At 39.1% G+C, this 26,135-nt stretch overlaps 1 protein-coding gene across 2 annotated transcripts in view; it reads right to left on the reverse strand.

Annotated features, from left to right (window-relative positions):
• The window catches only part of LOC128890569 (protein madd-4), a 291,690-nt gene that overhangs the window by 51,672 nt on the left and 213,883 nt on the right, over positions 1–26,135 (reverse strand). For both annotated transcript variants that reach the window (XM_054149201.1, XM_054149200.1), the window contains exon 5: positions 3,300–3,626. In XM_054149201.1, the coding sequence (XP_054005176.1) occupies positions 3,300–3,626 (327 nt within the window). The remainder of the gene's footprint in view (positions 1–3,299; positions 3,627–26,135) is intronic.

Below are 26,135 nucleotides of genomic sequence, written 5' to 3' on the forward strand. Positions count from 1 at the left end.
TTGTTTGTGCTCCAAATTCACATAAAAAAAACACGTGGTTCGTTGACAAAAACAAGCCACCCCCGTCCCATTTATATTTCAAATTGGCGAGTTTGCAGCCAATAAATTTCACAGACACCCGCGACTCCGCGAGAAAATAAAGTCCCCCGTTTTTCGTGCACAATCGAACTGCGTATTTACACGCACACGCGTGTCTGCGTTATGCACGTTAATCGCATATTAACGGCGCCATAAAACTTGCAAAGGTAAACTTGAAAATTTTGCGTTTCACGGACGTGAATGCACGATTGAGCGGACGAAAAATATTTTTCTACGTCCACCGTTTCCGGGGGAATTGGTATTTTGTTTGCGAGCCCATGTTGCGACGCTGTCGCATTTCTGAAAATTAGCGCGTCGAAATTGGTCCGGTAATCGAGTCGGTTGTTTTTGCAATTGGCTGATACGGGCGACGATCACTTCGCGCGTCTGATCAGTGACTGACCTCTACTCCTAATGGAACCAGCTACGTAGTTTTAAAGTCTTCATGCTGTAGACTATTAAAAAAAAAATAATTCGTAGATTATCCTCATCTTTTACAGACTGCATAGCTTGCTTATTAGTCTAAGTAGGACACCTATTATTAACTCAAATTGCAATTAAAAGGATTGTTACACCTTTGCTGATTATTTTAACGGTCATGGTATCACTGTCCTTCGATAATTCACAAACGTGGGCGAGAAATTTTCATCAACATCAGGCACGTTATTCGACGCCTACGACAAATATTTGCGAGCAATGAGCTGTTCCAATATGTATATTCCAACCTCATATTATTTTTATGAATTATTCACGAGGTGTTTCGCTAATGTTTTCCCACCACAAATAATATACCGCGCGAGAAGGGAGTTCGTGTCGCGGGTACCCTCGCACGGTGAACATTTTTATCTTGTCCACGTATCGATTGTTTAATTCCTAAAAGGTTACGAGCGCGGGTATTTTCGGTTAACGAACGTGGAAGCTTAAAAAGTCGACGTCATTTGTTTGCGCTATCCCGCGTGCTCTCTCTGTGTAACAAGCGGCCGCCATTTTCGTTTGTTTGCGCACAGTTGCTCGTTACGAAATTATGCCGCGCGGATATAATTTAACCATAATAAATTTAATCAAGTATAATAAGCGCGCACCGGCGAGGGCTGTCCATTATTGTTAATCAATCCGAAGATTACAACGCGGTTCAATTAATGTGAAACGAAGTTTCATTCGGTCAAAGTAAATTGTGTCGAGCTTTAATGGAGGGACGAGAAGGGGGTTCGATGCGAAAATATCATCCTGCCGCGTTATCGAGATGACTTCGCAATCGTTATAAATCTTAAAGTGAGACTTCGGGCTCCCCAGATTATGGCTATATCGTTTCTTGTTTAATTAAAATCGCTGCTCGAGTGGCATCGTTTAATTTACTCGAGTCTGAATATTCAATTTATAATTCCTCTCGATGTGTTTGCATCTTTTTTCTCAACTTAATATTTCTTGGTGCGATACAGATACATTTTATTATTTGGACGTATTACTTTGATACCATTTTATAAATTAATTATAGCATCCTATATCACTCGATATTAATTATAAATTATCTCTATATTTTTACCATATTATTATATCTTCTCAAATGACCATTTTAATAATTGTTAGACAATAATAATTGTTAGACATTTGTGCGACAGCCGCCAGTTTCCACTAATTTTTATACCTCCAGCGTCGCGTACCCTGCGACCTTACGTGTTTCTGTAACTAATTTGCGTAATTGACTTTATAGCGGTGTCTGCGATGCACTATGCTCGATTAAATGTGAACCTGAAATCGCACGCGGGTGGACGTAAAACACAAGAGTGGATGGAGTGAGGTTTGGCAGGCGAAGCTCGCGAAGTTTCGCGCGTAGCGCGAAATATGGCGCATCGGAAGCGATACCGACGCAGCGCAAAAATTACGCTTTCCCAAGAGATGAACGGTTCCGGGGGCCGCTTGGCGCCAACTTTCCTCAAATCGAATGAGGTACGGTTCACTTAACAAATTGGATTTTTAACCGAACTGAATTTTTCACGAGCAAATCACTCGTCGTTTGGTGTTTCGATTCGAACAACAGTCTCCTACCAACAACGACAAAAGATCGAACTTCGTTTTGGATGCGAAAGCAGTACTTTACGTGTACTTTCTACATGTGTGCAATAGCAATTTAATACAGAAATACATTGATTTTCCTATTTTATCATTTTTACTGATTTTTTAATTTCAGGTATTACACCGAAAATGGATTAAACGTGTTGGGAGGTGAGGATAAAATTATTCGATTTCCAAAAAAATAGAGTGAGAAGCCTGTATTTTTAGAACGCGATCTATAGATCAGCTTTGTTTATACAAATTATAACAAATAAATTCACATGCATAAAGAATTTAGGTTAGGTATTTTAAATTAAAATATATTAAAAAGTAATTTAAAATGTCCTATTATGAAATGGCATTGGTCGAATTTATTATTAATACCCAAGTATATATCCGATAGAATTATTCCTCGATCTGCTTGACTATGCATCTGGACCAGTGTTGACCATCATAATTACGATTACGATTGTAATCAAATGTTTCTAATTTTCTGAGTTTCCGAGTTTACGATTGTAATTGTAATCGTAATCACGAATTTTTCTGTGATTAATCATATTTTTAACAATCATATTTTTAGGGGTTTTCAGTCATAACAATTTTTTACCTCAAAACCGACTTCAGATTCGTGTTCCTCACCTCACAAAACTTAGAAAACCATGCTATCGTCAAAATCGAAAATTTTTAAAAATTACCCTATCTTGTTCGTACCCTATTGGCATCTATTATTTTAACTGAAAATATTTAATTTTTTATTTTCACGAAACTATGGTTTTCTAAGTTTGTTGAGGGGAGGAACACGAATCCGAAGTCGGTTTTGAGATAAAAAATGTCTATGATTGAAAATCCTTAAGAATACGATTGAAATCACAGATAAATTTGTGATTATGATTGTAATCGTAATCGTAATCACAACATTATGCCCAACACTGACCTGGGCCATCCCTATAAAAAAGTTTAAAATAAAACAACCCATCTAACCTTAAATTACGATACCACTTTCTCCTCATTCTCGTCTTCCAAGTAGCCTTTCCATAGTTTCTATCAATTTAATTAAAAAAATGGCCGGCCTGGTAGCTTCGCATAGGGTATATTCCCTAATGGATGCCAGCCGACCACCGCCTACTTAAACATTAATCGAATTAGCTTCTGAGAGGAATTCCGCTCACCATGCACTCGCCAGCGATGCAAACGTCCGTGCCCTCGGTGTAACATTTGGTGCCATCCTTGACTTTGTCCGCGAGTTGGACCACGATGGTCTCGTCGCTGTCGAGCTGCAGAGCCTCGGTGGCCTCGCCAGGAAGTATTTTCTCGACGGACGTTTCCTCTCTGAGTTGGTCCCCAGTGTCCTCCAGGGACTGCTCCCCGCGACAGATCAAAGCGCACGGTCTCGATGGATCGTAATGCGGATACCACTTGAGCAGTTGTCCGCTGTAAGGAACATCATCGAACTCCGCGCATTGCTCTGCACGGAAATCGGTTGGTTTCTCGCAGGGCTGAAATCAGAACGGTGAATTTTGCGGTGAGAAGACGTTCTTGGACAGTGGAATCATATTTTTGGGTGGATTCCAGTAGAAATAGCGGAGTAGGATTCTTTTCAACGTGAGTATAGTATGGCGGAATCGATTATAAAATTTAGATGATGAAGAGGGAATTGAATCATACTGTCTTGCTATTATAAATTTACACGATAAAAACCTATCGAGGTTTCATTTGTACTATATTTCTACGTGATGGGACAAATGATTAGTCTTAAAGACACTTTTTTCAATTAAATGTTAAAATATTGCACGTGTTACTAAATTTAATGCTGGAACAATTATATATAATTCATATATTGCAAACAGGAACTGATAAAAAAGTTTGTAAACAGTCATTTGATCGATCGTGGTACGTTTAGATTTAGTACGTGAATCGTACCTTCAAGTGTTATGAAAAAATATGATCACACTTTTAAATACAACAAATTTGTTTAGTTGTTTGATTAAATATAAACAGAATCTGACACGAACCAATGACCCAATATTACATTGCAAGCTTGCAATAATTTTTGCGCGTGTTAGAATACGACAGAAAAATTCCGTGGATGATCACAACGAGATTAGTTAGTTTTTATACGCAACACTTTTCCACGAAGCACTAGAAATACTTAATCACCCAAGTTCGGAGTTTTCCATATTTTAACTAGACTTTAATCCCCTCATCTCTGACCTGGAAGTTCTAATTACTTGTAACAGAATATTCCGGTGTAATTTCGTATTATGATAACGTAGCACGGTTTTAACAATTTCGGAATTATTTCGCCAGACACGCGCCAGCGATGTATCGCTATTATTTCCGTTTTAGTTATCCGTAAGCTGTTAAACGAAGCGTGGACGGCTCGGGAATGGATCGGATTTTCCACAGGGCCGAAAGCAAAGGCGCAGATTTCGTCGGAGCAGATCATTAACCAATTAGGTCGCGCCATTATCGATATTTAAAGATGTCCACTTTCGTAATCGCGTTTATTAATGTACCGTTTAAGTGAATAAAACGATAAAATGCTGATGGCGTACAACGTCGGAACGGACTTTGTTTTCCGCGTGTAATTTGCGGCTCGCCTGTAATTTAACCGCGAAATTATTTAATTGGAACGATATACGTACGTGTTTCCGCTAAATTACTCGCGTGCCTCTTTCGCCTTTTCGGAAACACTCTATTCTGCATCGTTTCATCGTTTCATGCCCGATCGCTTCGTTATTTCTCTGATATTTTCGCGTTAATGATACTTGGCACTGGACGATTAAATTATTATGATTAAGTGAAAATTATAGGTACATATTTTATACGTGTAATAAATGTATGTTTTATGCTGTTAGGTGTATTATGAGTACCAATGATAATATATTTGTTTTTGGTCTTGAGGTATCGATGAACAACTTGAGTGGGTTTTAATAATAATAACAATAATAAAGGAAAAAGGGACAAAATATAAAAAATTGAGAGTATAATCGCTCTAATTCATATATTCGAAATGAAAAGTTTATGGCCATCATTCTGATAATTGTTCCATCATTAAATTTAGTAATACGTGAATTATTTTAACATTTAATTGAAAAAGTGTCTTTAAAACTAATCATTTGTCTGATCACGTAGAAATGTAATACAAATGAAACGTCGATAGGTTTTTATCGTGTTAATTTAAATAGCAGGACAGCAGGATGACTCCATTCCCTCTTGAAACCAATTAAATAATATCACTTCATTCCTAATTGATCGGGCCATTCTATACAGAGCAAACGGAAATTAGTTTGCGTTATTTATAATGTTAGCACTACCGAATTGGCCTGCATTCGCGATCAAAGTAATTCGTAAAATTATATTAAAACCGTGATCGCTTTATTTACGTTTCGACTGCGATTCGCCTCTGACTGCAATTTAATACCGAAGTCCGTTGATTCCACTTTATAATTTTCATTCATTTTTCAGTTTCATGTAAATCAGGTTTTCTGATTTGAAAGCTTCTCTTGTTCGACGTTTTTTCTTTGTTCAAAAACAGTTCGCTTTATACGTGCAATTTCTATGATACGTGAATTTTCTTGAATTGCGATCGCAGGAGAAACAAATTTAGAATACCATGCGTCATTCTGATTAGGAACACACGGAAAATAGAGAAATGGGATTAAACAGATAGATGTCCTGTTTGCGGTTCCAGATATTCGATCGTTTACAGTTCGCGGAAGCGAGTCAGTCAACAAACTAAAATCGAACCGGTGGCCGCTAATTATCGATGTAATTAACGGTTTCGTAATTAGATCAGATATGACCTGGGGGCATATCGATTGTACGTTTTTCCCGTCGTTCTGAGTTTACCCTCTATCGACTGAACGCCCTAGAATTTAAATTGAACAAATTGGAGGATAATCAACAGCCTCGTTAATTTTTCCAGTTATCCGAATATGGGACCCGGTAAATTTCAAACGAACCGAAAGAGATCCGATTAACCGCGCGACCTTAAAAAATAATTTTCACAGTAACGCAGATTAACGACCAAAATTGTTTGGACATTATCCGATTCTCGTTATCCTAGAGATTAACAATTTAATAAAAGGGAACTTGATTCGAACTGATCTTAATTTCATTCTTCGTTCAATTGCATTTATCGCTGAGCTTCTTGCCAAGTTTTCTTTAACTCTGATTTGCTCTATTTATATTAAATTTCGAATATTCTACAATATTAAAACAAAATTCTATTTTTTAGCCTTTGATAGCTTCGTCAAGTAAAAAATGATAAAAGTTTCAGTCCCATCTCTATATTTCTTGTTATCGTTTTTGCTACCATCTATCTATTCATCAGTTCACTTTCTCCATTAATCGTCGACTTTCTTATACCATTTCCCGAATCTTCCCTTTTTCTTGCTGGATTACGTCGATCGACGAGAATTCCACGCTACTATGACTCCAATTTCGAACGATTAGTTTAAAGTTTATTTTTCACTCGAAATCCCCCAGGCTGACGCAATTTAATAAATATTTCAAGTTCTTAGTTAAACGTTACAACTAAAGAAGACTCCAGGGGTAGGTCTTCGAAATTTAAATGAATTTTGCACAATGTGTACTGACGTCGAATTAACAAAATCATGACGAAGTCATTGGTCGCGTTCGCGGATACAACGGATCGCGCGTCTCCAGGTTTAATCCCATTAGAGACTATCGAATCCTCTCGGGATACAATCAAATTATCCACCGATAGATCCCAACAGAGCGAGAAGTTTCATAGGTTCGAGGCACAGAGTCGTGCTGCAAATTCGTGCATGGGGAAACTTGGATCAATAGACGAAGTTAAAACACGGTCCATTCGTGTAAATATTAATTAACCGTGAACCTCTTGGGATTAGTGTACGAAATGACGAAACTTGTATCGTTGTATTCTTTGTCTTTGCAATCATAATAATATATGTTACAATTAGGTTTCGTTTCTTAATAAATGGGAGTACAATATTTTGGAAATATAAACGTTGAAATTAGGTAACACAGTGTAGAATATTCATTGATTGAATCAATCTTCATGCGTTACAATACATGAACCAGGTGTTATATGTGAGATAAAAGCTGTAAAAAAAATAAAATAAAACTAACAGTCATATCACCGATTGATCTAAAAAATGTGAGTGTGCCCCAAATTAAGGGGTTAGTCGCAATTAGGAATATGAAACAGAACACTTTTTTGTGTGTTGTTTTAGGTATTAAGTAATCATTTCTATTAATGAAATTTAAATATATTACAAAGTATGTCGTAAAGAATTATAAAAAAATTTGTGTATAGTTATTTAAGACACACTTTGTGATACATTTAAATTTCATTATTAAAAATTATTATTTAATATCTAAAAAAAAACACAAAAAAGTGTCCTTTTTCATCTTCCTGATTGCGACTAACCCCTTAGACATCTACACATTAATATGCAACTGTCAACCGCAATATAACATTAAAATCTCACGCAATAAATTGTTTCTTTCTATCTCTCAGATTTTTGGATCCAGCCTAAATAGTTTCCACGGAATGTCCGTACTCGTTCAACTATTTCATTCAATTCTCAGCGTTTCGATTGCATCGTTAACGGTACGCGATGGTAACAGTGGCGAAATGTTTGTTTTTAATGTATGCAACGGCGCCGCGATAGCGCAAATGAGACGGTTCGTTGGGAACGGATCCGGCGTAAATTAAATAACACGAAAAAACACGGACAAAGTACGCGATCGGGCGCTGGGATTAAAAAAAATATTGCCGCTGGCAATCTCTCGATCCCTCGTTCGGTCGGGAACGTTATGAGCCATCGATTTCATAAACATCCGCCACCCTCTGTCGCGTTCGCTCGCTGGGCGTCGATATCGATGGCGTGACAAAACGTATTACGAGAAACGTATCGCCCGATTTTCGTCCTGCGCCAATAAACGTTCCGCTGCTAACATCTAAATGAGTTATACGTGCAGCTCTCGCGAAACCGATGGCTTGGGATTTTTAAAACGAAACTTGAGTTGGATTGGTTGTGCGACGAAAATACGTAAATTGAGAGATAGGAAATATTTTAGAGTAATACGATTAAGGATTTAAGCATATAGACATGGACGATGGGGGATGGAGTTAAATAATAATTTGTTTATTTAGATTCAACGAAATGCTGCCTTCCTTTTCTCTCCTCTCTCGCTCTCCCTTCGTAGGAACCGCCACCGCAAACTTGTTTCACTTTATAACTATGACATACAATCTCCTCCCATCGCCTATCTACTTGCGTGAGAATAATGTTCTCTAAAGACCCTACATTCAGAAATTTATTCTTCACATTTACACGTACAAAAGAGATTGGGAAAAAGCTCTAAATTATCATTTCTACCTCGCATTCACTCAATTTTCGCCACCCTCCCTATAAAAACCGCTCCCAAAAAACAGTGGCGAACTCTGTGAACGGTAATTATGAGCTTCCACGGAAAACACGCAGCCGGGGGAAGCCGAGCGTCGAACGACTCGCGGCATACCGTGAAACTCGCGTGAGTTTCGTTGTTGACAGAGCCGATCGAATTTCAACAACGGGGCCATCGAGGTTCCGTGTCACTTTCCGTGTTCTAACGAAGCTGATTAGCAACGGTGCCAATGGTAATTAATTAACACGGTGCGCCGGTTGTAATTTAGTTGGATCAGCAGGCCGTGTGTTTCTGTCGCGATTACACAACGGTACGATTTTTTATCCGCGCGGTGGCAATTTCAAGGCAAACTCCAAATTAACGTCAAGTTTGACGCTCAATTGTAGCTTAACCGCTCACGCTGGATCGAGCTGCTGTGTACATCGTCGCATATTTGGCTCAGAATCGAAATTGGCGAAAGCGAAAAAATGTCATAATGTGCATAGGTATATATCACAGTATATATACAGTTCTCTTTGTTTCTTTAGTTTGTTTATTAGATACTGGGTGCCTCTCAGTGATGAAATAGATAAAAGGGCCTGTAGTGTTCGAATAATCTATATACATATCAATTTAAAAAATATTTGTTCATTCTATCTTAAGCTACAATTTATAGAAAGGTACGAAAATTTATGTAAAAGTTTGCTTATTTACAAAGTGGTCATCTTCTTGTACTATTTCCTCTCTCTTAATTTATAAGAAAAAAAAAATGTCTCGCAATTAACCCCTCGATACCGAAAGTAGTCAAACAAAAGTTCTGTTCCGTTGTCCCAGCGGTCATTGCACGATGAAATTGACTCCGTCAATGGGAAGCTCTTTTTCCCCTCAGGTTTGCCGTAGAATATATAACCCCGACTGTACCTGGTCGACTGGCTTTTGCAATTTTTTCGCCGGTCCGTTTTTCAGCGGGAATCGCTCTCGTTTTACTTCTCTCTACATCTGTCCCCCTTCCGCGTTCTCTTTCCCATTTCCTACTCTTCTCCAGGCTACCAACCCATACCTTTACCGCGGACAGCGGCGCCGAATTACCCAGCGATCCATCATTTCTCGCGTCCGGAATGCAAAACGCTACTTACGGGACACCTGTTACCGAACGAGGCCAGTCGATACAAAAACTCCACGCATCGACGAAAAAGTTGTCGATACCACTCGTTGCGCGAGCTGCGGTTGATAAGCGCGATACCGTCGTCGGACTCGCGAATAGAATTGGACCTAGGAATATCGTCAGATTACTTTAACTGGAAATGTAAAGTGAAATGTATTTTTTTCTTGGTCCCTGAATCTTTCGAAAAATGATTTTAGCTTGGACTTTGTTATTGTTGATTCTTTTGCGTGCTTAAACAAAATAATTAAGTAATCATAAGATGCCTTGTGGACTAGTGAAACAATTATTATTTTCTGCTTGATAATTTCATTAATTCTCAAATAACCACGTTATATTTCCAGGACTGATCAAATATTTATTTTCGTCGCGTATTTCAGAATATTTGTTAATACTCAAGATGTCATATGATTATTTGAGCGTGTAAATTATTTTTAAATATATGTATTACTCCAGTTTGAACCTCTGAAGAGACCAGAGCACTGGTCGATGTGTTGAGTAATAGAATTTTCTATAAAATCAATAACACCCAAACCCAAATCAAAATTGTGATTTTCATAGTTAAAAATTATCCATTTAGAAGTAGATCGAACGTATCTCTAGTTTACCAAGGGCCTGTTTTCTTCCGAGCCTCGAAGGGATGAAAAGAATGCCCTTGGAGTAAGAAAGTCTCGACTTGCGCAAAGAAAATATTTTCACGCACAAGCAAGGGAATAAAAAAATTGAATTTGCGAATTGAACCCAGTACACGTTTGCTAGATACAAACTTGCTAGATTCTCGGCGCTATCTCTCATCTGTTATTTCAAAGCATTTTCGCTCCGAGATGGCGTTGTTATTTAGCACGCGTCAGTGAAAGTAGATCTCGCAGACTGAAAGAGGGTGACAAACCCCACCTTCCTGTTCGTTCGTTTTGCCTACGTTTACGCAGACACACCCCTGCTATTTCATCACAGTCGAGAGCTTTAAATTCTTAATCTCCCGGGATTACGTCACAATTACGACAATGGGACTCAAGCTTTTACCCCCGTGTTAACATACTATTAACATGGTCGCCATAATGATTATTAAATGCGGACATGACCGTGCCAGATGAAATTTTACGAGGTCGCGCTAACTCCAATTTAAAGACTTGTTATTGCAAAGAAGCTTCTTCTAATTAATAGTTGAATATATTTTACTCCTTGAGTAATCAATTAATTTCTTGTTCAACGATCTTTGAATACATTTTCTTTTTAAAACACGTTGAAATTAATTGCAGTTTTAAATATTCTCAACCTCATAGAGTGTTCTACAGAAAAGACAAAATTCCGACAATAATAACTGAATACTTGATAAATAGAGGTTAATTACCATTTTTCAAACTATGATAAGGTAACTCGAATAATTTTCTGTAGCTTGAGCAGGCATTTTCCGGTTCTAACGCGACGAATGGAGTCGTTAAATAAAACATTATGGTCGGATTCCCGTAGACGAGAACGGATATTCCGGTGAGGCTCGTTTCGAAGGCTTCGGGGGCGGATGACGGGGCTACTCGCAGGGAAAGCAGAAAGGGGAAGAAACTATGCGAAACGCCGAAACCGGTTAGGAACCGCGAAAGCCACAGTGCAGAGTTCAGACGCTCCTTTAACAAGGAATCTCAACTACTCATTACGAGGGAACGTTTCTACATCCATCGTTTCCTGAGATCCCCAGCGGCTATTGCGGTGCTGCTGCCAGGAAACAGTGGATTATACCTTCCCCGTGACATGGTTGTCGTTGTCGAAAAGGTTCTTGACCAGCGGTCTTTGTCGTTAGATGGACCAACATTATCTATTTCGCTGCTTCGCAAACTACATTAATTCTCGACGAAGGAAGACGGCGATGGTACAATCGAAGTTTAATATGAATAAAGAATGGACTATTATAAATTGAGGATGTGAAACGTAAATAATACACACACTGGAATAATCATATGTGCCGTTCACAGCACAAATCGATTAACTCCATATGTCACATAAAAATTGTAACATTACTAACGATTATTTTTTGGCTACTTTCCTACTTATTAATTTCATATAGAATTAAATGAAAGCTATATTTGTATTTATCCATTCTACAACACTTATTTGAATTTGTATTATAAAGGGAACTTTTAAAAACAATGTGCATTATTTCATCGCATTTCTCAAATTTCATTTTATAAAGTTAATCGATTCGTGCAACGAACGGTTCATATGGTATCTTGGGAATTAATGAAATATTTATTTTTATATCTGTACTTCGAAATAAAATTTTATTCTGAGTCATACGATGCTTTTATGGGAACGAATAGAATATTTCTTTGTACTTTGCACAGGTCTCAATCTCTACTTGTGAGGATGTTGACGTTTTACAATCTTACAAATTTAGAAAAGAAACTATGTAGAAAATGCTCGACATCAGTAAAAATTCAATGTACAGCATAAACTTGGAGATTCGTCCAAAGTCAAAAGAAAAGAAAGCAAAACGTGTTCGCCGCGTCCTCGAAAAGTCACAGCGGAGGTTGCGGCGAAAAAGAAAACAAGAAATCCTATTAAAACAAGGAATTAAAAAGTTGGCGCGGTGAAAGTGGTCCAACCCCCTCCAACCCCTGCATAACTCGCGAACGCTAAAAGCATAATTAAAAAGAATAATCAACACGTGCCGAAACAGGTTTCTCCGTGGCTTTCAAGGGTTCGTTCCAAAGTACACCGTTTCAAGAGGACGCACAATCGCAACGTAAATTACCCCAGAAGCGTCGTCAAAGCACGGAAACGTCGGAGACCACGCGAGGCATGTCCAGGCGTGCATGGCCAAGGAGAGAAAAGAATATGTTTCACCTTCGACGATGTCAAAGTCGTGCGGTCGCTCATGAATAGCCGGCTCGTTGAGGCGCGGCGAAAATAAAGGGGAGACGTCCGAGGGCGCGTCTCCTCCTGAGAATCGGACCGTATCTCTCGAGATGATGGAAGCTGGCTCGACGGAAGGCCATTTTCTCCATCCGGCGACCAAGTGACGTCTCCCCGGCGACGGGTATAAAGGAAAACACACGGTCGCGGTCGCCTTATTCCTGCGATAACACCGCCCGCTCCTTTTTCTCGAGGACCCAGGGCTGCGTCAATGTAACTGCCTTGACCACTCCGAAACAGGACACATCGTACAACGTAAGTCAACTTTGAATACGTGAATAGTACACAACTGGAAGCATGGCTTGTAAAATTCGCATTGGGAAAGACTGAAAAATCAGGTCTGCTGGGAAATCTTAGAAAATAAGTGTTGGACTGACTCCTAATTGGCGAAGAAAGTTCTTAGGAAATTTGCTGGAGAATTAATTCAGTTTTATGCGAAACAAATTTTCAAGAGTGCACCGAATTTTTATTTAGAATTCAACTTCATAAAGATATGTTTTTTGTTAGAGAGTTAAGCGAAGGACTTTATTTTGTACAATTGATTCGAGCCATTCTTCGTAGTTTTACTCATAAGTCGTGGTTATTTTGTACGTCGTTCTAGTAGTAGTGTTGTGGTATCAACAGACTTGTTTTGTCACAGGTTTGAAGTCATTTGAAGTGGTTGTATTACTTATCCTTGCATTCAAACCCAGCATTCGTTCATTTTTACGGCTATATATCATTTTCAATCAACTTCGAAAAAGGAGGAGGTAACTCAATTCGACACTTTTGTTTTGTTTTAACGTCTGTTCCCATTTGATTTAAACTATTAAATACAATACAACTTTTTCGGAGACGACGCAGTTTTAATGCTTTTTGAAGTCGGTTATATTTTTTTCCCAAAAATTATTTTATTTCACACTTTTCATTCCTTCTGCGTCTAAGGATTCTATCCCATCGTAAGTTTGAAACCATTTGAAGTGACTGTATTACTAACCCTTGCATTCAAATCCAACTTTCACTCACTTTTACGAGTATCCATATCAATTTCATCCTATCTGTGTCTAAGGCCCTATCAGTCTCCTATTCAGTCGCAGGTTTGGAGCGGTTTGAAACGGTTGCGTTACGTATCAAGCACAGAACAACTTCCGCAATTTTTGCTACTTTAAGTCGACATTAAAGTAGCATAAAGGAAACGTGGAATCGAGTTTGGCCCGGAAATCCTCTTCGATGACCCAGATTTCGTCGCGCGATCCCTGGCGTCGATCGATACTCCGCAAAGTGGAATCCGTCAGGGCGCTAGAGGGGAATGGATCCCGAGGAAGAAAGGGAAACAGACGAAGCCGGCACGTTTCTCGATTATCCGTATTTACGGAAATTCCGTGCACGTTACACCCGATAACTTTCGTAACGGATTACTCGTCGAAAGTTTCTGGCTCACCCCGACAAACTACACCCGCCGAATCGTCAATGCAGTCAAATGGACCCTGAGGGCTGCGCGTCGGCCCGAACGGATGAAAACGTGTTCGTCCCCAGGAATTTTCGTTCACTGGAATTTTCCAGCGACTCGCTATGCAGTTTTCACGACCCACCCTTCCTGTGCGAAGGGGTTGCGACTGCAAACACGTCGGCTCTTAGGATGTTTTTCTTCGGTGAATACGCAAGTCACCTTCGATTACTCGAGGTGCCACGTGTCGATCGTTTTCGCCGTTTTTCCTGCTCGATTCTTTCCATAGTTGGAGGGGTGTCCCCTTTTTTTGGGGGGGGGGGGGCCCATAAGATTCGACCACTGGTCATCTTCAGGTGTGGTAGAAACTTATTTGTTTGAAAAACACTAGGATGGATGTAAAAAATAAATTAAGCGAGTATGATAATTATGATTGCGTGCATGGATTTTTTTCTTTGGTCCAGTTTTTCAAAAGTATAGATCAGTGATTCCCAAATTGTGAGCCGCGTCTTCACAGGGGAGCTGCGATGTATTGTAAATATTAAATCTTCATATGAGCCGTTTATTATGGAAAAGGGATAAGTTCATATAAAGAAAAAATGAAGTTAATAATGGATAAACTTTTATTCTGGTATTATCTTCATATTTTTATTCAATTTAGAGGTCAATCTTTTCAAAATCAGTAAAATTTTCATAAAACAATATTTATTCTCCATAGATTGGTATTAAAGGAGCCACCGAAAATAATCTGTATACCAAGGGAGCCGCGAGTCTAAAAAGTCTGTACTTAATTTTATATGCATTTTTATGGTTTATTGTATGTGTTATTTATATAACGATCCATCAATTATCAAAAATGAATATACATGCACCAATTAGGTTTAAATAAATTCATCGATAGTTTTCAAACAGTTTCAAAGAAATACTGTTAAGACTGACAAAACGTTCTTTCTTTCGTCATCATTTTAATACAAAAATTTTAGTATTGATAATACGCTTAATAAAAAAAAGCCAGCCGAAAGAGGACAAGGTCTTGTGTACAAACTTCCACACTGGAACCTTACAGCAAACTCTGGTAAAGATTGAAAATCCTCCAGTGCCTCCTCGACCCGCTCCGAATAAAACAGCCGAGCAGTCGTTAGAGAAGTAAAATGTTGTTAATAAAGTTTCCCTGGGAGAGCAAGCAACGCGTTCCCTGGCCTCCGTTATTGGACGAATCGACCCATTGTTGGACGAAAACGGCGGCGGATATTATCGCCAGGAGCGAGCCAGGCAAAAATTATTTCGCGAGCGAACGAGACACTGGAAAGAAAACGGGAAAGTTTATGCAATTTCGTAGAGCGTAATTTCGTTATCGTCCGTCCCGATCCCGATTGCTCGACCTTTCACGTTTCGGTTGTTACGTATCGAGAAGTTCCTTGTGTCGCGGCAATATCCGAAAACGACACTTATTGCCGAGGATTGAAGATCGGAACGTGCAAACTCCCCCTGTGCTATTAAAGCTACTCGACCGGAAAAGGAATGAACCTCGAGAAAAGACTGATAATACGGTCAACAAAGGAACAGGCGCCTCGATTGGATAGGACTTCATCGAGCTGATACCGCTTCATCGTTCGTTGATTTAACATTTTAGTTTTAATATTCTAATAATATCGATTTTGATGTTCTGTAATTTTTTCACATATCGATCTACGGAATCAATTCATCAATAATTCGTAACACAAGCTTGACGGGTAATCGATTAATTATTATATCGAATTGTACATGTAAATTAATACAGCGCGTAATTGTTTTAGTTTCACTATAGTTCTTGATTGAAATGTAGCACCTTTGTAAAACTAATTTTGTAAATTTTCTATATTTATAGGTTTTCTAAATGTGGCTCGAAACTGATGAATCAGAACATTAATAAAAACGATCGTTTGAAACGCATAAATGATTATTCTATTATCCAGACACCTCCATAAATAAAATATTTTATCAACATATCGTTTCAATGCCATTAAATCTTCACTCATATATTGCTTCATTAAACAGTGCCTGTTGAAACCAAACTTCGTATCTCTACCGTAACATCATTTCGTCTTCATTATAGTTCATGTACCAACGCCATTGTTTCCTCTCCCTATTATAATGTTTCACGATCAACCATGGTCTGTTTGTTCTCCTGCGCCAAAAATATCCTATTTCGTCGAAAAAGAGGAACTCGATTACCAGGAAAATAAAAACAGCATCCTCTAGTAGTCAATCTTACATATCCATGTTACCTTGTTTCACCATCTCTGTCTTTAATAAACCCGCCCAGAGCAGCTTAATTAAAGCACACCCTGCATATGTAGTGTCCGCGCCTCCCATACCCAACAATAAGGAGTCAAATAACACGAAACGTAGGGTACGGGATTGGTCGCGTAGGTAAAGCGGTCGACTGTGGATCCGAGGATCGTGGCTTCGAATCCCCGTACCTTATTTTTCGGTTAGACTCCTACACATACAATTACTCAGACAAAAGGGACAAAAATTTAATTTATCTCTCGAGCTACTTAAAAATACCGTTAGTTCCATAATGAAGTCTCCCTCGTCTCCGTGTCGAAAGAAACATTCCATCTCGTAGAAAACAAAGGTGGTCCCGTCCCCACGCGTCATAATTCACCAGTGTCTCAGGCACGGTTACGATAACCGTGGTGTATAACGAAGAGTATCTACATTACTCGACAAACAAGAAACAGAACGATGGTGCATCCAGCTCGGCAAGTTTACACGGAGAAACGGTCACGTTAATTCCGAAGACAGATCCCCTCGGATAACAAGAATCGCCGATGCAGCCCGTAACAGGAGGTTCTTCCCCGCACGTCCAGTGGTTTCCACGATTTTAATCCTGAAGGCCCGCTAGATTCGACTTGATCCACCAATTCCCACCGGTGGTCCGCTACCCTCAGTGCAAACAGATTCAACCCCATTCTCGGCCACATCGTAATGGCCGTTCCTCTTTCCCTCCAATCTGACCCGATTCCGCTCTGTGGTTTACGTTAACTATCATTGGCAGCTGAGAAAAATACCTCTGACAACCGAGGGACCCCTCTGAGTTCCAGACTTGTCTCTGTCGTTGCGTACTGAACACCAGTGTACTTCACAGCATATTAAAATATCTTCTATCTGTAATAGAATCGTAATAGGGCACCTCGACCACCTTAAACATATTCGCATATACATGCTATTTTCCTTCCTTCGGAAGGAAAAAGTTGTTCAGCATTTTGTTTTAACGGTAGCTGATGCGGAACGTGGCTGTCCAAAACTCGGTATTGTGGCAACCCTTATAGTATTAACACTTTACCGACCGATACCGGTTCATCATCCTATGCCCTTCTCACCTATTTACAGAGCTTACAGAGCAATGAAACTACATAGTATCTCAATTCAAAGTAACAAATACTTGCTAGTTATCAACCGGTCGGTCAGAGTTGAGGACAAAAAGCCGATTAATCTCTTCTCTTTTAAGGAGTAACACCACTTTAGAGGCTGAAAGAAGAGCCCAACTTTAATAATTAATTTTGAGAGTATTGCAAAAGGAATAGGACTTTTTTTACAGGGTTTATTTAACACATATTGAAGTATAAACAAAAATTGTTGTTTTATAATTTCAGTACAAAATGATGGCTTCATCATTGACGGAATTTAAGTCTTCAAAATTGACTTTTTTTTATAACTCCTTAATCTTAGTCTTCTACAGTCATATATTACATTTACATTCAATTCCAATGCATCGCATGTTTATTGGGGCACCCCTTTGAGTTCTGGTACTTCGGGATGGCTAAGCCCGTACTGTAGCTGTGCACTAGCATGCCCCTGAGGTCCAAATTAAAGTAAACTCGAAATGATTTGTCTTCCTAATGCTTATTTTTGAATATATTGCGAATTTGCTCGATGGAATTGTCGTTTCATTTCGCACCATCAGACGCAAATCAAGCTAGAGGAGATCGATTCCATAAATCACTTCTGTAGGTCGCTTGCTGGACCACAGGCTCCGATTTATTAATTGGATTAAGGACGCTGCAGTGCAACAAATTCAGCCTCCATTTTAGGCCGCGGCGTAATTGCCCTTGGTTTCATCGAATTTGACCCTATTCGTCCGATACTCTTCGTCAGCTATTGACATCAAACGATCACTACTACGTTTCGATTATGTCAATTACCTATCGACCGCAGCTCTGTTCGCTCTCCATTCCTGCGACCGCCCACCCCTGCTCTCTCTCTAACCTTTACTCCAAATTTCGTTTCGCGTTTCGTTTAATAAAACCACCCCCGGCCGGGATTGGCAAGGCACCGCGTTTGAAAACCAAACTAATTTTTTCATTAATTTTTTTCGCCGAGTTCGTTTCGACCAGCACAAAAGCTCTCCCCGTTTAATTTCAAACTTTTATGAAAACGACTGCAAACGCAGCCGACTTCAATCGATCCAACTTCCCAAGGCTTTACTTTTACAGAGAAACAAAACGAACTTCCAATTTAGTTCCCCTTCGTTCATCAGCCGCGTCCGGGATCATTTGTTTTCGTACGTCTATCGTTGAGTTACCAGAAATTTGTTCACTCTTATGCCGCGGAATGCTTCCAGCTTTTGATTCGAAAACGTTTGAGCAAACCCTGGAACGTTGTTAATGGAATAGGAGCGGAGGAACTGCGTTCCAGGTTAATTTCTGTTTCAGCTATTTGCAAGACTACAATTTCTGATAATCTTCCATCTGCGAAGGTAGCAAGGTTCTTTATTCGGTAGCAAGTTTGAATTTGTTTGAAGCGATTGCGTTGGTCATCGCTACATTCAATTGTCGATTCTTTTTATGGTTGAGGTATCTAAATCTAATTCGTGGACTTTGTAAAGTATGCATTCTGGTAATCAGCAGATTTGAGATTGTTTGAAGTGGTTCCATATTTCAATACTATTTCCACTTGTCCTCATGATTGGAGGTATCTGTATCTAAGACATGGTAGCACTTTGTTACTTACATTTTCTGGTAGTCTTTCGATAGGAACAAACCAATCCAGTCCCAAGTTTGAAACTGTTTCAAGTGCTTGTGTTATGCATCACCACATTTAAATTTAATTTTCACTTGTGATATCTGTGTCTAATGACATTCAATCAGAATTGTTTGAAACGATTGTGTTATTTATAAATATATTTAAATTCTACTTCCACTCATCTCCACGGTTGTATATTTTCCCTTGCGTTGCGTTAATGGATTATGTATATGTTGTGCCGCAAGGTTAAATGTTGGTCAATGAAATCGATCTCTAATTAAAGCACGAGACCACTGATGGAAAGATACACGCATTAGAGGCGAATGCAACTTTGTTATTGACCGGTCAGTAATGGCCTTGGTTTCATGGAAACTGACCTGATTTTCCATCGCGTTCTTCGTCAGGTATTGACGTCAAATGACCTTTCACATCCCCAACCGCTGCGCGTTGTATCGCGCGGATGCTTTAATATTATGTTTATAGGGCGTGGATGCATAAATAATTTTCCTCGATCGATGCAGTACTTGTCCAATTCGTTTTAATTAACGAAAACCGTGTCGGTGGAGCGTGAACTTGTTATAAAAATTAATCTCTGCATAGACGGTGAACCATGAAAAACAGGTCAATTCCTTTATTTAAAAGAATGCAAATGAATTCATTTTTTGACTCCAGGTGGGGACACCAAGGATATTTTATGATGATTAATTTTATTTTAGATGGAACGATCACTATCGATGGTCAAGGTTACCATTTTCAACACTTAAATGCAAACTTGAAGAAGCCAATTTCCAAATGATCGCACCTTGTTTTCGAAGCGAACATTTTCCTTTTGTAATTGATTTTTGACAACCCTAAATGACCATGAACTTCGGCTACTGTATTCTAATGTTAAAACAAATAACTTCCGCCTCTTCCTTTTTTATCTCTAAAAATAACCAAACTGTTCCGGTAACTTTACTCGGTGTCCAATTCTGTATTCGAAGTTGCTAGTGGACCACACGAGCATCACGAGGGAAGACAAATATAACGGTCTTAATCAAGCCTCTATATTAAAAACTTTCGAGCGATTCCGATGTTCGAACTTTAACCTAATTTCTCGTTTAATTCCAACTAGAGAGCTGAAGTAAATACGTTCATTTCGGTCTGTACAACGTTATAATAACATCCGATTCCAGTTATTCGACCTGATTTCACTCGAGGCTACTCGTGCGCCAATGGTGTTAGATTATCTTGCACGAATCTACCGTAAAGTTAACACGGATTTCATTCATTGGTCACGGTAGAAGCCATTTCTCTCAATCCGTTTTGTACAGCAAACACGGCAACTGTAATTTAATACCTCGTTACAAAAATATGGAGCAACAGAGTGATTCGGGACAGGGCAAATTTTATTACACGACAGGAGCCGCATACAACTTCACGGGCGAAACGTCACGATAATAAAGAACGGAATTACCTTTATGAAATGGAAATTACAAGTGTCATCGCGTCGAGAAAAAGTGGTTAAATAGCTTCATGGAGATATCTCCTCTGCTATTATCGTCGCGGAGCTTGATGCCCGAGGGATTAGCGTTGGGCCATGAAATTCTCATAGTTCAAAGGTTAAATACACTCACCGTTACATTCACAATCAATGATCAACAATTCGTGTTTAACTTACTCTGGTGCTTCAACTACAACAAATTTCCCAAAATTAAAGTATTCTAGTCAAAGAATGCTTAGATACTACTTGAAAAAAAAAAAAATTTGCTCAGAGTACTTCAGTCTCTCTGCCATCAACGCTGACGATCATACACACGTAGTATCTCAGAATACAAAAAATCAGTACCAAATAAAAAGTCCTCTACAACAATCGATCACTTCTTCACAAATCACAAAGCAAAATTGATTGCAAGGTGATTTCCTTAAAAATTATCCAACACTTTTGAAATCTACGATGTACTTCAGAGTCAACTCTTCAGCTTTTATTCTTCACTCTCTCAGCCATCAACGGTGATGACCAAACACGCACACACGGTGTCTCAGAATGTCGTGAATTAGGCCCGTATAGTTTCCAAATGGAATCAATTTGCCTCGCCGGGTGGTCTGGGCCATTTTCTTTCGGTTCCCGTTTAATTCGCGCTCTCAGTCCTTTGCCCGACCGTTGATGATGTGGGCTGCGGCCGTGCACACAGATCCACGCACACACTCGACGATGCCATGCAATCGGCCACGTACGCATGCACGCACAAAGGGATATTCACGTGGCAGAACGCGGACGTCTGGTTCACGGAAATGCACCACTCTGCACGGTTCGCTGAATGCATTTCTGTGATTGCCATCAGACACGGGACCGTTGCTCGTCATAATGGAACGCGGATTCGGGATTCTGACCGAACCTATCTCGTTCCGTTGTCTTTCGAGGAATACTTCGATGGCCATGTTCAGATGCCTTGGAAACAATGTACTTCGGTAATTTTTAAACTGCCTGCACCAGTGAATTGTGTTTGTTACGTTATATTTTTTAATTAATTAGATTCTCCGTGCAAATTTTCTTTGCATATTCTATTTATATTGACAATGCCAGTGAAAGTCATAATGTGTTGTTTCTTGAATAAAAATTGTTACATTATTTTTACTTTGTTTACTTAGTATTTTTGTTATTTTATTTGGACGTTGATCAGTGATACTAATATCTGTTCACCACACTGTTTGTGATGGAGTTCATATTTTTATCAACACTCATATATTTAAGTATTAAGTATAGTTTACATATTTACCTAATAACAGCAGGTGCTAATTATTCCTCACTGGAATCAATTCTACCGATATCACGGTTTATTCCTCTATGAAATAAAATTATTTTCAACGCCATTTCCTCTTACTACACGCAAGCAGCAGCACTGATATTTTCAAAATATCATTTTCAGCCCTTCTCTCGTCCTGTATCCGTTTTCTAATTATTCCATCTCAACTCCGTTGCTTTTATCCTTCGTTTCGCGCGCAGCAGGTTCGCACGGAATCTCCGGCCCTCGATTTAGCGATGACGCGTCGCGTTGCCTCTAAAAACTGTTGTTTATCGATTTGCAGGTTGGAAATGTTTGACGGGACGCGGCGTCCCAGTAGGAAAATAATATTCGTTGTTTGTGCACGGCGGAGCACGGCGCCGATAAAATATTTATTTTTGTCGGGCGGCGCGGCGAAAATATGGGGAACATCCTGGAATATTTTCCTCGGACGTGCATAATAATATTTTATCGCGGGGGGAAGGGGACGGTCTCGCGAAACCCCTGCGGATATACTTGAAGCGAAATCGGAGCATGTTTCGCTGTAATGGAACAGTTTTACGTGAGCCGGACTGTTTCTTTCCGCGTTTCGTGAAATTGCGAATGAATATTTCGCGTCGAAGGGAACTGTTTTTACAGGGAAACGAGGTATTCCGAAAGTTATACAGTCAAGCTTTCGACTTTGTAAAATTGCTTGTTGTAAGATTCAATGGAAGGAGAAACTTTTCTTAATATATGTGTAAATGTTGTTTTTATTTAGAATTCCTTTGCATTGAACACATAAAAATTTAATTGGTCGATGAAATGATCTCTGTATTGGTAGTCTATGTATTGGTTCACATAGTCACCATTGCAATTTAGATCATGTTTCATTTTCAATATTTCCTTAATTTCCCAAGCATCCTTCAACCCTTTCGATATTGCTTCCTCATCAAACAATATTAAAATGCAATTTAAGCATAAATGTTTCCAATCTTATGTAATTTCTGCCATCGTAGAGAATATTAGAAAGACTCCTCTACCTCTTACAACAGGTCCCTCACCTATCAGAGTCCAATCTTCCAATCCTCCAATCCTTTCACGATTTTTAAGATCCATTGATTTCATCGCCCAATTCCCATCGTGATTAAATTAGAAGACTCGGAAAAAAATTGTCAGGAGTGACGCAACGTCAATTGAATAATTTTCGAGGGACGGCGATGATTTCCAGGGACATGATGGCACCGCAGTGGCCTTGAAATCAAATCGAGCCAAACCGCAACCTTCTGTCGTGACCGAGATTGCGGTTTCGCGGTATGCATGCGATCGCCCCTAACCCATCCCTGACGGCGCTTGTACACGTTAGGAAAGACAAAGGCGGTCGATTATCGAACCATCGATGAAAAATACGGTCGGGCAACGTCCTCGACGCCGACGATGCCTCAACGTCCTGTCGATGCGCGAGAGCCATGCCTCACAGGGATTTAGGAGTCGCCAAGTCGCTGAAACGCGTCAGTTGCGATCGTTTGATTCATCCCCATCTTTCACGATCGGTAATCGTCCCTTTCCGACCACACCAAATCTCTATTTCGACCACGCTAATTCTTTTACATCTTTTGAACAGTTTAAATCTCATTTACACGTGACAATTCTCATATGTACAGTACATATGAGGTATTTATTGTACATTTCTAAAATTGTGTTCGGTTTATTAAAGAAAGGTTTAATAAAAATGTTCGGAGTGACTTTGAAGTATTTGATTTGCTTCAACACACGCATCGACAAATATCATTTTCGTTCTTCCCTGTGTGCTTCCTGAAGAATTCAGTAAAATATATTTTTGGTAGGCGGAAAATAATATCCAGAATTTCCTGTCATCCTTCCAAGTGTCAATTGTCTATTGATGTGACCTAATTTTATTTTATTTACATTCTTCCCAACAACCTCTCATTTTCCTGGTATAAAGTGAACATATTAAAAATAGAATTTACTTTTAAACTGATGGTCCAATTCATACTTTACTATCATTATACAGAGGGATACCCTGGATTAAATGGCCGAAATTAAAAGGTGAATTTAGGACTCCCCAAAACAAACAAAAATTTCCTCTAGAAATATGCTCGCAAACGTTTCGTTCAAGAGCTATTAACTTCTGAAGATACAGAATTATAAGAATGTATATTGTCAAAATGTCCCTTTCCTTGTTGTGAAGATCATTGATACGTTTTGTAAAGAAAAGCATATCAATGATATACCAGACTCAACGCCATTAGACTTCTTTGTATCGGCTGAACTCGAGCAAAAAGTGTATTATGTGCCCGCTAATGATCTTTAATCATTAAAACGAAAGATAGTGCACGCATGTGACGAAATTACAGTCGTTCCATGTCGATCAGCCACTCATTCTGTCACCGATAGATGTAATGCTTGTCCCCGAGCTGGATGTCATAAATATGAGCAAAATATTTAATAATTAAAAAACATTTAACAAATTATTGAAAAGCAATAAAGATAAATTTATTATTTCGAAATTACTTATTCCTAATTCCTAATAGAATAACTTCAGAAGTAAATAGCTCTTGAACGAAACGTTTGCGAGCAAATTTCTAGAGAAAATTTTTGTTTGTTTTCGCGTCCTAAGTTTGGCCATTTAATCCGGGAACAACCTGTAGACTCCCTGCCGCTATAATTATTCAAGATTAAGACCCATACTAGATGTTTCCCTCGCTAAATTCCATGAATCGAAGAAACGATTAAGAATCTTTCATACGACAATATGGAAAAGGTTAAGAACCACTGCTGCAGACGTATCAGGTTCGATCATAAAAAATTAATCGTGTGGAAAACGGAAGTACGTGGACATATGTCGGTCGTAGTCTCGCGTGCGGTTATATGCGACGCGTTATCGAGGTTGTTGCACCGATTCGAAGCCCTGTTGACGGACGTGTTTAGAAATAATTTTCAACGTTGCTCCGTCGATTATTTCGGTACCGTGCGAGCGAAACGGAAACGTGAAATTCCGCGACACCCTTTCTCCCGTGAATTTTCCCTCAAAGAAAGCTCGCGCGGGATGGGAAAAATTGACGGGGATAACGTTATTCCGTTTCAAAGGAAGCAGAATGAAAAATAGTGGCCGTGCTGTTAAATCTGCATACGTTGGAATTTAAATACGAATTCGATAACTCTGCGGGTGGAGGGGTAGGGCTTTCGTTAAATTTGGAAAAAGTGCTGGAGCTTTGACGTCCATTTTTCGGCCACCAAAGGAAAATGTCCCAATTATCGATGCGTTCTTTCACTATTTTCGCTTCGAAAATACTCGATGAAAGAGTTTACTAAATTAATTATTAAAATGTGTACTCAGGAAGTATATCAGATCTTGATTAATATTATTCGTGTTTGATAACATTATTCTCATTTTCGTCTTCCAACTGGGATTTCCAAGTTAATAAAATGAACGAAATGAATTGACGCAGGAAATACAGTACTAATTTAATTGTTATCTGCGATGTATTACAAAGAATTATTCTTATTCGTAATGTAATTTTTATTATATGAGCCGTTATATGAGCCGTAAAAATTGTAACATTACTGACGATTATTCTTTGCCTATTATTTCTTATTAATTTTATGTACCGCTAGAGGAAAGCTACATCTGTATTTATGCATTATACAATATTTATTTGAATTATTATATCATAAAGGGAATTTTAAAAAAACAATGTACGTTATTTCAGCGTATTTCTTAACTTTTTGTTTCATGGAGTTAATTGATTTGTGCAATGAACGGCTCATATATCTTTATACATTTCTTTGTAATAATTCGCATATTTTCCTCTCGTTCTCACAATTATCTACGTATTATTCTAACATCTACCTCCAAAGAGGGCCAGAACCATGTTATGGAAACCAGTTTTCCAGATCAACGAACCATTTCCCCAATCACAATCGTACACTGAAAGCAAAATAAGTATAGTTCATTTGCTCCAATAATAATTTCCCCAATTACAGCCAATTATCTCGTTGAACACGGTATCTAAGCGAAACACGCCGCTTTTATCGAAACAAGAGCCGAGTTGTGTAATTAGCAACGAAGAACATGGCGACAATTCGATGATCGTCGGTGCACGTGTTGCGGTATTCGAGTTGACAATGAAGATGAACTAATAAGCAGTGTTCCAATTGACCCGACGATAGTTTGTAAATCGTATGAACACCGCGCGACCACTGGCCTATATCGTTCTCCGTTCGCGTCGCGTCGCGTCGCTTCCGAGGGAAACAATATTTCGATTTATTATTACCAAGGGGACGAGTCGGTCGTGGCTCATTATTGTAAATCTGGGCCAACGTTGCCGCCATAAAATCACTGTTAACCGAA

Source organism: Hylaeus anthracinus, unplaced genomic scaffold (assembly GCF_026225885.1).
Source record: "Hylaeus anthracinus isolate JK02 unplaced genomic scaffold, UHH_iyHylAnth1.0_haploid 12001, whole genome shotgun sequence".
NCBI lineage: Eukaryota > Metazoa > Arthropoda > Insecta > Hymenoptera > Colletidae > Hylaeus > Hylaeus anthracinus.